At 42.1% G+C, this 12,745-nt stretch overlaps 1 protein-coding gene across 1 annotated transcript; it reads left to right on the top strand.

Annotated features, from left to right (window-relative positions):
- Positions 1-2,361: 2,361 nt before the first annotated feature.
- zpax4 (zona pellucida protein AX 4) lies at positions 2,362-9,180 on the top strand. Its single transcript, XM_060919445.1, has 12 exons — positions 2,362-2,466; positions 2,768-2,950; positions 5,984-6,137; positions 6,303-6,508; positions 6,611-6,728; positions 6,941-7,149; positions 7,845-7,962; positions 8,152-8,321; positions 8,484-8,581; positions 8,735-8,874; positions 8,989-9,015; positions 9,173-9,180. Exons 1-12 carry the CDS (start codon positions 2,362-2,364, stop codon positions 9,178-9,180), a joined length of 1,536 nt encoding a protein of 511 aa, XP_060775428.1.
- Positions 9,181-12,745: the final 3,565 nt, after the last annotated feature.

Below are 12,745 nucleotides of genomic sequence, written 5' to 3'. Positions count from 1 at the left end.
CATCACAGGGCTCCAGTTAAAACATTGTTGTGCGAAAAGGAAGCCTTATGTTAACGTTGTCCAGAAGCACTGTTGATTTCTCTGGGCTCGAAGGTATCTGGAATGGACCATCACACAGTGGAAACGTATCGTGCTCGGATGAATCAGTATTCCAGATCTTTTTTTTTTTTGAAGAAATGGACGCTGTGTGCTCCAGACTAAAGACAAAAAGGACCACCCAGACTATTATCAGCAACAAGTCCAAAAGTCAGGGTCTGTCATGGTATGGGGTTGTGTCAGTGCCCTTGGCAAAGGTAACTTACATTTCTGTGATGTTAGCATTAATGCAGAAAAGTACATTGAGGTTTTAGCACAACATATGCTGCCTTCAAGACGACATCTTTTCCAGGGATATTTCAACAAGACAGTACAAAACCACATTCTACACACATTACAAAGGCATGGCTGTGGAAGAAGAGGGTACCTGTCCCTTCTGTCCCCAATATAGAATATGTGGTGAATTTTGAGAAAAATATGACAACGACGACTCCGTACTGTTGCACACCTTAAGACCTGTTTGCAGGAAGAATGGCACAAAATAACACCTGAAACGCTTCATCGCTTGGTGTCTTCAGTCCCTAAACAGCTTTTAAGTGCTGTGAGAAGGAATGGCAACGTTATAAAGTGGTAAACGTTTTACTGTCTCAACTTATTTGTTTATTTTGGGAAATGTGTTGCAAGAATCAAAATTGAAATGTGTGTTTGTTTGGTTTTTTTTTGGGGGGGAAACAAAATTCATGAGGGAAAACATAAAATAATGTGCTGTTGTATTATTTTGAGTGCAATACAGGTGGTCAAATCTCATCTCATTATCTGTAGCCGCTTTATCCTTCTACAGGGTCGCAGGCAAGCTGGAGCCTATCCCAGCTGACTACGGGCGAAAGGCGGGGTACACCCTGGACAAGTCGCCAGGTCATCACAGGGCTGACACAGACACAGACAACCATTCACACTCACATTCACACCTACGGTCAATTTAGAGTCACCAGTTAACCTAACCTGCATGTCTTTGGACTGTGGGGGAAACCGGAGCACCCAGAGGAAACCCACACGGACACGGGGAGAACATGCAAACTCCGCACAGAAAGGCCCTTGCCGGCCATGGGGCTCGAACCCAGGACCTTCTTGCTGTGAGGCGACAGTGCTAACCACTACACCGCCGTGCCGCCCCAAGTGGTCAAATATTATTTCCAAATCATTGTCTCATCTCATTATCTCTAGCCGCTTTATCCTTCTACAGGGTCGCAGGCAAGCTGGAGCCTATCCCAGCTGACTACGGGCGAAAGGCGGGGTGCACCCTGGACAAGTCGCCAGGTCATCACAGGGCTGACACATAGACACAGACAACCATTCACACTCACATTCACACCTACGGTCAATTTAGAGCCACCAGTTAACCTAACCTGCATGTCTTTGGACTGTGGGGGAAACCGGAGCACCTGGAGGAAACCCACGCGGACACGGGGAGAACATGCAAACTCCGCACAGAAAGGCCCTTGCCAGCCACGGGGCTCGAACCCGGACCTTCTTGCTGTGAGGCGACAGTGCTAACCACTACACCGCCGTGCCGCCCCAGGTGGTCAAATATTATTTCCAAATCATTGTCTCATCTCATTATCTCTAGCCGCTTTATCCTTCTACAGGGTCGCAGGCAAGCTGGAGCCTATCCCAGCTGACTACGGGCGAAAGGCGGGGTGCACCCTGGACAAGTCGCCAGGTCATCACAGGGCTGACACAGACACAGACAACCATTCACACTCACATTCACACCTATGGTCAATTTAGAGTCACCAGTTAACCTAACCTGCATGTCTTTGGACTGTGGGGGAAACCGGAGCACCTGGAGGAAACCCACACGGACACGGGGAGAACATGCAAACTCCGCACAGAAAGGCCCTTGCCGGCCACGGGGCTCGAACCCGGACCTTCTTGCTGTGAGGCAACAGTGCTAACCACTACACCACCGTGCCGCCCCAAGTGGTCAAATATTATTTCCAAATCATTGTATACAGTTTTAATTTCAACCTCTGATTTGGGGTTGTACTTAACTGTAGGGGTGTACATTGATTATTGGTGTCTGAGTAGAAATACTGGCTTAGATTTGATTCTGAGCATGTGCAGTGTTCACTGACTCAACGCAAATCATGCACATGAACGTAGGGCACCATTTGTCTCAATGCATGCTACTTTTGTGCACCTGAGTTCTGGCATAACTTGGCAACAGTATGTCTCCTTTTTTCCCCCTCCCTGTTCTTCTCCTCTACCCATGTTGTGTGACTGCAGGGAGATACTGAGTTTAGGGTCAGCATATGGTTTGTCAACATGCAGCCTGATGGCAGCATTAATGATTACCCATTCATACTTCACTGCTCTCTGGTGGGATCCTGGAGCCTGAGAGAGATTGTCTGTGAGGAGAATTACATGGAGGTGAGACTTCAGGGAGTTTCCTTAAACTAGATTTGAGACTAAGACAGAATCTGAAATTAATGTTCTCTTTTAAGGTGTCGGTTAAATGGCCGATCCCGGTTGTTTCCCATGAAGGACAGAATTGGTTTTATCTCCAGTCTCCGGTATATGCAGATAAGACCCTAACTGCTACTTTGATTCTTGTACACACACCTGAAAGAACAACTCTTAGTGGGGATTTATACAGTGCACATATTTTTAAAGACAGTTTTTGACTTTCTGTTCTATACCACTTATCGCCTGTGTGATTAATATAATTTAGACATTGGAAGAGAGAGCTAAGCAGCTTAGGACAGGGCAAGTGATCTTCTACAGGCCAGATGACTTTGACAAGACACCCCGACTGATTGAGGATGTCAAAGCTATAGGGTACCACATCGTTGCCACTGATACTCGGCTTCTTCTACGCAGTGCCTACTCTTCACTTCTGTCCTATACCATTAAGGTTAGAATCAACGAGCTGTCCAGTCATTTGTGCATTTATTGTAATATCTTTATGAATATCCTTCGAAATTTATTTTAACTAACAAGACGTGCACTGGGAGAATTACGTAGGTTCCACAGATGTTTCTTCATTATTATGAGTAATAAAATAGCCTTTAATGGCATGTCCTTAACAGACCTCCACATCTTTTGTAAGGGTACAAATATAGACTGGTGACAAATTAAAGGAAAAACTGGTAGCTCTGTGTGAGGCATTTTGCTGGTGTCTTTCCACTTATCATTGCAGATTGATCACCTTTATCCTCTGATGAAACATTTCAATCTTGATTGGTGTAGTCTTTTCCAGAATGACCCCACCCCCATCCACAGGGCATGAAGGATAACGGAGTTGTTCAGTGAGCATGAAAATCATGTAAATCATATGCTATATGCTTCATAGTCACCAGATCTACATCTACAGTGGTGCTTGAAAGTTTGTGAACCCTTTAGAATTTTCTATATTTCTGCATAAATATGACCTAAAACATCATCAGATTTTCACACAAGTAGATAAAGAGAACCCAGTTAAACAAATGAGACAAAAATTATACTTGGTCATTTATTTGTTGAGGAAAATGATCCAATATTACATATCGGTGAGTGGCAAAAGTATGTGAACCTTTGCTTTCAGAATCTGGTGTGACCCCCTTGTGCAGCAATAACTGCAACTAAACGTTTCCAGTAACTGTTGATCAGTCCTGCACACCGGCTTGGAGGAATTTTAGCCCATTCCTCCGTACAGAACAGCTTCAACTCTGGGATGTTGGTGGGTTTCCTCACATGAACTGCTCGCTTCAGGTCCTTCCACAACATTTCGATTGGATTAAGGTCAGGACTTTGACTTGGCCATTCCAAAACATTAACTTTATTCTTCTTTAACCATTCTTTGGCAAAATGACTTGTGTACTTAGGGTCGTTGTCTTGCTGCATGACCCGCCTTCTCTTGAGATTTAGTTCATGGACAGATATCCTGGCATTTTCCTTTAGAATTTGCTGGTATAATTCAGAATTCATTGTTCCATCAATGATGGCAAGCTGTCCTGGTCCAGATGCAACAAAACGGTCCCAAACCATGATACTACCACCACCATGTTTCACAGATGGGATAAGGTTCTTATGCTGGAATGCAGTGTTTTCCTTTCTCCAAACATAATGCTTCTCATTTAAACCAAAAAGTTCTATTTTGGTCTCATCCATCCACAAAACATTTTTCCAATAGCCTTCTGGGTTGTCAATGTGATCTTTAGCAAACTGCATACGAGCAGCAATGTTCTTTTTGGAGAGCAGTGGCTTTCTCCTTGCAACCCTGCCATGCACACCATTTGTTGTTCAGTGTTTTCCTGATGGTGGACTCATGAACATTAACATGAGCCAACGTGAGGGAGGCCTTCAGTTGCTTAGAAGATACCCTGGGGTCTTTTGTGGCCTCACTGACTATGACGAGCCTTGCTCTTGGGGTGATCTTTGTTGGTCGACCACTCCTGGGGAGGATAACAATGGTCTTGAATTTCCTCCATTTGTACACAGTCTGTCTGACTGTGGATTGGTGGAGTCCAAACTCTTTAGAGATGGGTTTGTAACCTTTTCCAGCCTGATGAGCATCAACAACGCTTTTTCTGAGGTCCTCAGAAATCTCCTTTGTTCGTGCCATGATACACTTCCACAAGCATGTGTTGTGAAGATCAGACTTTGATAGATCCCTGTTCTTTAAATAAAACAGGGTGCCCACTCACACCTGATTGTCATCTCATTGATTGAAAACACCTGACTCTAATTTCACCTTCAAATTAACTGCTAACCCTAGAGGTTCACATACTTTTGCTCCTCACAGATATGTAATATTGGATCATTTTCCTCAATAAATAAATGACCAAGTATAATATTTTTGTCTCATTTGTTTAACTGGGTTCTCTTTATCTACTTTTAGGATTTGTGTGAAAATCTGATGATGTTTTAGGTCATATTTATGCAGAAATATGGAAAATTCTGAAGGATTCACAAACTTTCAAGCACCACTGTAGCTGAATACCTATGGGAGATTTTGGACTGACTTGTTTGACAGTGGTCTGTACTACTACTACTACTACTACTACTAATAATAATAATAATAATAATAAATACATGATGACAACAATGATAAAACAAGTGAGGGAATAGCTTTTTAGAAGAATGGTGTTCATCCCTCTAGTTCAGTTCCACAGATGTGTAGAGTTTAGGCCATAGTGTGCTGAAGCGGTGCTAGTGGTCCAACACCTCTCTCAGACACACTCAGTTTTTCCTTTAACTTGTCACCAGTGTTATGTAATGTACTGTTTTGAAGTGTTGACTTAATGTCGCTAGACGACACCCACAATTAACTTATAATTTTCTGTCCATTAGGAAAAGAACATTGAAGTGGAGGCGGTTAGTGCCACCATACTTTTACAGCTTGATGGGAAATCCTCCATCCCTCTCGAGATTTCAGTGGCCTGCGCAAAGAGTTTAGCTGTTGTTTTCATACTTATTTGACCAAGTTGTATTGTATTCCATTTTATTCTATTTTGTTCTGTTTACTCCCCTGTGTTCTCTCCTGCTTCTTAGCTGAGGCTGTAGTTGATGGCTTGTACATTCTCTGGTCATTCCCTCTGGCCCTTTCTCCTCTGGTACAAGGTTGGTTCAGAAATAGTGAGATGAGACTGGGAGTAGACGGTAGAGTGCTGAGTAACTGTGAGATGCGCGACAGGGGTTATGATGTCTCCCAGAAAGACCAGACAGTAAATATTAGGATTCCATTGGACAAAGAGGGAGTAAAAATAAAGGTAAACAAATACAGATGGCGAAATCACTCCAGTTTCACATTTTTGATGGTCCTAATGTAACCTTTGCTACTGTATAATGCAATGAGGTTCTGTATTCTTTCTGGAAAACTGCACTTTATCTCAGACTGCAAAGAAATTTCTCACAGGAATTACGGTATGTGCATGCAGTAGTGCTGACGTCTCATTCTTATCTGCAGAGTCATGTCCTTCAGGGCCAGTATGCTCAGTCTCTGTCTGTGGAGTTCTTTTATATGTATGACTGGGATGACGCGATTTGGCCTCATACGCAACACCGCAGCTTTTTACTCCTGCGCACACCACATGTGCCTCGAACACTAATAATTCTCAACAGTAAGTATCCACTCACATATGAGTCATAAGGGAAAAGATGTAGTCATTCAGCATTAGCCATTTTGGAAGAATGAACATGTGCAGACATAGTACTGTATTTTTAATTATTTTAATATGATTCTCTCACTCTAACAGCCCTGATTTGTGTTTCTTTGCTCTCTAAAGACACCGATCCCTCCACAGGAGTGTTCTTTGTCACCCTGGGTGTATTTCCTGCTGATGTGTCACTTCAGAATATTACACTTGGGAGTGAAACTATGTCATGGAAAGAGGCACAACACACTATTCATTTGAAACAGATACTATTCAGCAATGGCAGCCATGCCTATGAACTTCAGGTCCCCTCCTCGCACCCCATGGTTACCCAAAGGGTGGGATACTACTGTTTCACACAGTTACAGTTTTTAAGAAATTTTTCAGGCGGCGGTTAATTTTCTAGATTGACCTGTTGATGCCAGTTTATGCTTGCTCAGGTAATCAGTGGACATTACAAGAGGCACAGCTTGACCCTGACCTTTGACCTTGTCATCTCCCCTGAAGAAGAGTACTTCAGCTATAGAACTAATGTAATGTTTGATCAGAAAGAACCAGGTGAGCTTCTGTGTTTTTGCGGGTTTTTTTTTTTGGTCCATCTGCTACACATTATGTCCTGTATTCACTATAATTCTAACGGCATACTACTGCTTACTTGTCTCTGTATTTCTCACAAACAATATTACCCACTTTAGTAGTGCCTAGCACACTATGTATATCCATTAGCTTTGTACCGTGATTGATTTATTTTTGCTCCATGTCATTTCCAGCTCTTCCGGCTGTGCTGTGGGGTGGTTGTACAGAGAGAGGAGTTATGGTGATTGTGCACTACGGCTCAGGGGATGTGCAGTGGGAGCTGTATGTGGGGGACCATAGGCTGGATGGGACGCTTGTGCAGCTGGGACGCTACAGGCTGGATGGTGGAGATGACCATTTCAGCATAGAGATACCTCTCAACAGCCCCGGAATAGTTTATGAGGTGTGAAGAGGGGGTCATGGTTTACCAAAGTGTCTATATTCATCCATCTTGGTGGAATTCAGTATTTTAGTGAATCTGCGATATTGTGATGTTCGTTCATTCATTTATTAAACTCGGACTCCTTTAGGTGAACAACAGCTGGCATGACGCAGGCCTTTATATAGTGTTAACAGGCAGCTGTTGAAGCTTGTGTGTGTGTGTGTGTGTGTGTGTTTATACACTCACTGTTTTTAATGTTCATGAAACCAGTTTGAGATGACTTTTGCTTTGTGATATGGTGCATTATCATGCTGGAAATAGCCATGAGAAAATGGGCAAACTGTGGCCATGAAGGGATGGATACACGTGGTCAACAAGACCTAAATAGCCTGTGGCATTCAAATGATGCTTGATTGATATTAACAGGCTCAAAGTGTGCCATGAAAATATTCTCCACGCCATTACACCACCACCACCAGCATGGACTGTCTATATGGATTCATGCTGTCAGTGCCTGATTCTGACTCTACCATCTGTGTGCCTCAGCAAAAATAGTTTCCTCAGACCAGGCTTTTGGAAAATAAATATTCTTCTTTTGTCTGTGCTCCCATCTTGTGGTCTGTTGCTCTTCTTCTTAGTTCCTTTCTTATTCAGGAATAAGGTATTTTGCACTGTTTTGTATTATGTTGAATGACTGATACTGTTGGTATGTGTAGGACTTGAATTTGAAGAGCATGGTTGTTAAGGTGGAGGTCCGTGCTGTTAACATGGTGACAATGAAGATGGAGCACTCTCTTGTCCAGCGCTGCACATTTCCTATTCGAGATTTTCTTGGTAAAGTGCACACATGAGAACGCATAATATGCACTATATTCGCTAACCATTAGTGACTGTTGGTCAGAAAACTCGTTTCCTTTCTATCATGCATAATTTTTGTTTCTTCACTAATACTGTGCATGTCTGTATGTATCGGTTACAAGTTGTCCTATGATACATGTTTACCATTTATTTACCCAAATTCAGTTTGCCTGCCAGAAGGAAGGATGGTAGTGGTTATAGACACAACTCGCTCCATCCCTCCCACCAAGCCTAATAGCACCAGTCTCCTGGACCCATCCTGCAAACCCACTGCCACAGACAGCTCCAGAGCTCTGTTCAACTTCAGCTTGGACTCCTGTGGCACCACCATGACTGTAAGTGAACTCAACAGAGTTTACACTGGGAAATTGGGCACATCCAAAAGATAACGTATCATTTTTTGGCCAAACTATGCCTTTAACCTTAGTTTAACATACAGGTTTTTACATAGGAAATGTGTTAGAAGACATAAATTAGATTTAATAAATATGAACCAGGTGGAAGGCAACTATCTGCTCTATGAGAATGAGATAAGATACAACGAGAAACTTCTTCCTAAAGAAGACCCTCTCATCCGTATTGACTCACCATTCAGGTAAGTTAGTACAGGCAGCTATTTCTCTCACTACCAATAAGGCAGGTTTACTCCATGTACAGAGAATTTATACTGTCAATTCCTTCTGAAATTTACTGATTTTAATATTCCCCAATTTTATTTTTTTGGATCACAAATGCAACTCTGCAAAAGGCTGACACTGCAATGTCGATACCCACTTAATGGTACCAGTTCACTCGCACATTATCCCACTGCTAGCACAATCATCAAACATCCTTCATTACCACGAAAACGGAGACAAGGATTCAACTGGACAAAGCCTCTAATCAGAGGTATCAATACTTCACAACTGATCTACTATACAATTAGTATTTTTGAGAGCATACTTGCAGAACTCTGGATGTGTATGGTCAAGAATTAGAGTTACCATATTAATATTTTTACAGGTCTAAGAATACCAAAAGGCTTGAAAGGTAGGCGCACTCAAAGCTCTTATGGATATGATGGCAAAATTGCTTCCATAAAGTAGTCCACCTTTTAAATTTAAGAATTAACTTTTATTTCTTAAGTTTAAAATTCATTAAAATAAAAAAATATTGCATATGTATTTTTCATTGTGTTTACATGTAGGCTCATGAAATACCAGATGCCTGTGAATCCTCTAGCTGCTTCATATGGTAGGAGGACATGCAGTTCAGTGTCCAGGGTCATGCAGCAAGGAGTAGAAAACAAATGCATTCTTCCAGCAAGTGTGTATACAAAGAAAAAGATGAATAAAATTAATATGCAGATTAACACTTGGATTTGTGTCATGGGCTGAAAATAATTTCTCGACTATAAGTGGTTTTACCCTCTTTGTTGCAAAATGATGAGGGCTTTTTTTGTAAAGTTTAGGGTGATCTCAGTAGAATGTAATGGAAGAGAAAAGTCTGGTCTGAAGGGGGGGGAAGCACTAGCTTACTTTCTGTTGGGTACTATGATTGTCTTCCGCACTCCTTTTGGCCGGTACCAGATGTCCAGACAAATTGTCAGATTTTTTTTTCCAAAATTTGAAACGGTATTGCCTTTTAGAAGGTGCTATTGCTTTATACTTCACAAATCAGGTTCATGATCAAGCGTGAGTTTTGAATAGCAGTGTATTTGCTGAGCTTGTAGTAATGTGGAATTTCAGCATACTTTGTTCTTTTAGGTCAGAATTGTTTCTGTAAATGAGATCCATCCAGTAGCTCACTTAACTTGACACACTTTTCACTTTGCTCCCCATCTGCTGTTTAGATCATTCATACAAAACTACAGAATTAACACCTTTTCGGACTGCATATTAAGAGTTCCCATGAATAGCTGCCAAATGCAAATGCAACATTTGGAATCAACACCAGACCTTTTATCTCCTTAATCTGTCATGAAATAATGAGGAAAATGGCTACACTTGGCCATGAAACTGCTTATCAGTCAATTGTCCATTGCAGTGGTGTACAGAGGCAAATTATGAAAATTGGGTCACTATCCAAATACTTATGGACCTGGCTATGTGTGCATATGTATAGCACACGGTATATAGCACACATCCAGCATCGCCAATGTAAAACGCCTTCCCTGATAGCCTGATTGTGTCTGTATACAGTGGTGCTTGAAAGTTTGTGAACCCTTTAGAATTTTCTGTATTTCTGCATAAATATGACCTAAAACATCAGATTTTCACACAAGTCCTAAAAGTAGATAAAGAGAATCCGGTTAAACAAATGAGACAAAAATATTATACTTGGTCATTTATTTATTGAGGAAAATGATCCAATATTACATATCTGTAAGTGGCAAAAGTATGTGAACCTCTAGGATTAGCAGTTAATTTGAAGGTGAAATTAGAGTCAGGTGTTTTCAATCAATGGGATGACAATCAGGTGTGAGTGGGCACCCTGTTTTATTTAAAGAACAGGGATCTATCAAAGTCTGATCTTCACAACACATGTTTGTGGAAGTGTATCGTGGCATGAACAAAGGAGATTTCTGAGGACCTCAGAAAAAGCATTGTTGATGCTCATCAGGCTGGAAAAGGTTACAAAACCATTTCTAAAAAGTTTGGACTCCACCAATCTACAGTCAGACAGATTGTGTACAAATGGAGGAAATTCAAGACCATTGTTACCCTCCCCAGGCGTGGTTGACCAACAAAGATCACTCCAAGAGCAAGGCGTGTAATAGTTGGCGAGGTCACAAAGGATCCCAGGGTAACTTCTAAGCAACTGAAGGCCTCTCTCACATTGGCTCATGTTAATGTTCATGAGTCCACCATCAGGAGAACACTGAACAACAATGGTGTGCATGGCAGGGTTGCAAGGAGAAAGCCACTGCTCTCCAAAAAGAACATTGCTGCTCGTATGCAGTTTGCTAAAAATCACGTGGACAAGCCAGAAGGCTATAGGAAAAATGTTTTGTGGACTGATGAGACCAAGATAGAACTTTTTTGGTTTAAATGAGAAGCGTTATGTTTTTGGAGAAAGGAAAACACTGCATTCCAGCATAAGAACTTATCCCATCTGTGAAACATGGTGGTGGTAGTATCATGGTTTGGGCCTGTTTTGCTGCATCTGGGCCAGGACAGCTTGCCATCATTGATGGAATGATGAATTCTGAATTATACCAGCGAATTCTAAAGGAAAATGTCAGGCCATCCATCCATGAACTGAATCTCAAGAGAAGGTGGGTCATGCAGCAAGACGACCCTAAGCACACAAGTCGTTCTACCAAAGAATGGTTAAAGAAGAATAAAATTAATGTTCTGGAATGGCCAAGTCAATATCCTGACCTTAATCCAATGGAAATGTTGTGGAAGGACCTGAAGTGAGCAGTTCATGTGAGGAAATCCACCAACATCCCAGAGTTGAAGCTGTTCTGTATGGAGGAATGGGCTAAAATTCCTCCAAGCTGGTGTGCAGGACTGATCAGCAGTTACTGGAAACGTTTAGTTGCAGTTATTGCTGCACAAGGGGGTCACACCAGATACTGAAAACAAAGGTTCACATACTTTTGCCACTCACATATATGTAATATTGGATCATTTTCTTCAATAAATAAATGACCAAGTATAATATTTTTGTCTCATTTGTTTAACTGGGTTCTCTTTATCTACTTTTAGGACTTGTGTGAAAATCTGATGATGTTTTAGATCATATTTATGCAGAAATATAGAAAATTCTAAAGGGTTCACAAACTTTCAAGCACCACTGTATGTTTGAGGTTGTTAAATTCTTAACGCCTCTCTTGATGCTGAGCTTGATAAAAGAACCAGATAGGCTACAATCAGTATGGCCAAACTTGCCCCTCGTGTGTGAGAGAACAAGAAGCTCACCACTACCACCAAAGCCGCGATTTATCACGCTTGCATCGTGAGTCCCCTGTTATACGGCAGCGAGTCCTGGGCCACTAGTGCTAGTCAGGAGAAATGCTTGCGCTCCTTCCACATGAGGTGTCTATATCGCATCCTATCTATCTCATGGACAGACAAGTTCACCAACAGCGAAGTACTTGAAAGAGCGGGCATCCCCTCAATGTACACCCTCCTTAGACAACATAGGATGAAATGGCTGGGCCATGTACAGCGAATGGAGGATGGTCGCATCCCCAAGGACCTCCTGTATGGAGAGCTGGCATCTGGTTTAAGACCTGTCAGTAGACCAAAACTACGTTTCCAAGATGTCTGCAAGAGAGACATGCTTGCAGTTGGTCTCTCAGTGGATAACTGGCAACGTCTTTCAGCAGAACGTAGCATTTGGAAGACAGCTTGCAGAGAGGCACTCGTAGCAGGGGAAAGAAAGCTCAATGATCATGCAGACGCAAAAAGAACCAGGAGAAAGGCCACCGAAAGAGCTCAATCAACAACAGCCCACGTCTGCCCTACATGCCATCATGTCTATCTCTCTAGGATCGGGCTAGTAAGCCATCGTAGGAAATGTGCAAAAAGTACTTGAACGGTTGTGACTCATGCGCTTGTCATGGACTTTGTCCGACGGCTGCCAAAGAGAAAATTCTTAACTTGTCTTGAGTTGTGTAGGATGTAGAGGGTAGAATTACCCCTTTAGAAGTTTCAAGAAGCTTAGTCAAGCTAGAGTTGGTAGACAATACCCAAGACCATAGGGTGGTTCTTCTGAACTGAATGTAAATGTTCTGTGCTTTTTAATAATTCCACAGTAGTTTGGTGTAATA

The sequence above is a fragment of the Neoarius graeffei genome, chromosome 1, assembly GCF_027579695.1.
Source record: "Neoarius graeffei isolate fNeoGra1 chromosome 1, fNeoGra1.pri, whole genome shotgun sequence".
Lineage (NCBI taxonomy): Eukaryota > Metazoa > Chordata > Actinopteri > Siluriformes > Ariidae > Neoarius > Neoarius graeffei.
Note: the sequence above shows the minus strand (reverse complement) of the source record. Positions and strands in the feature narration are given on the sequence as shown.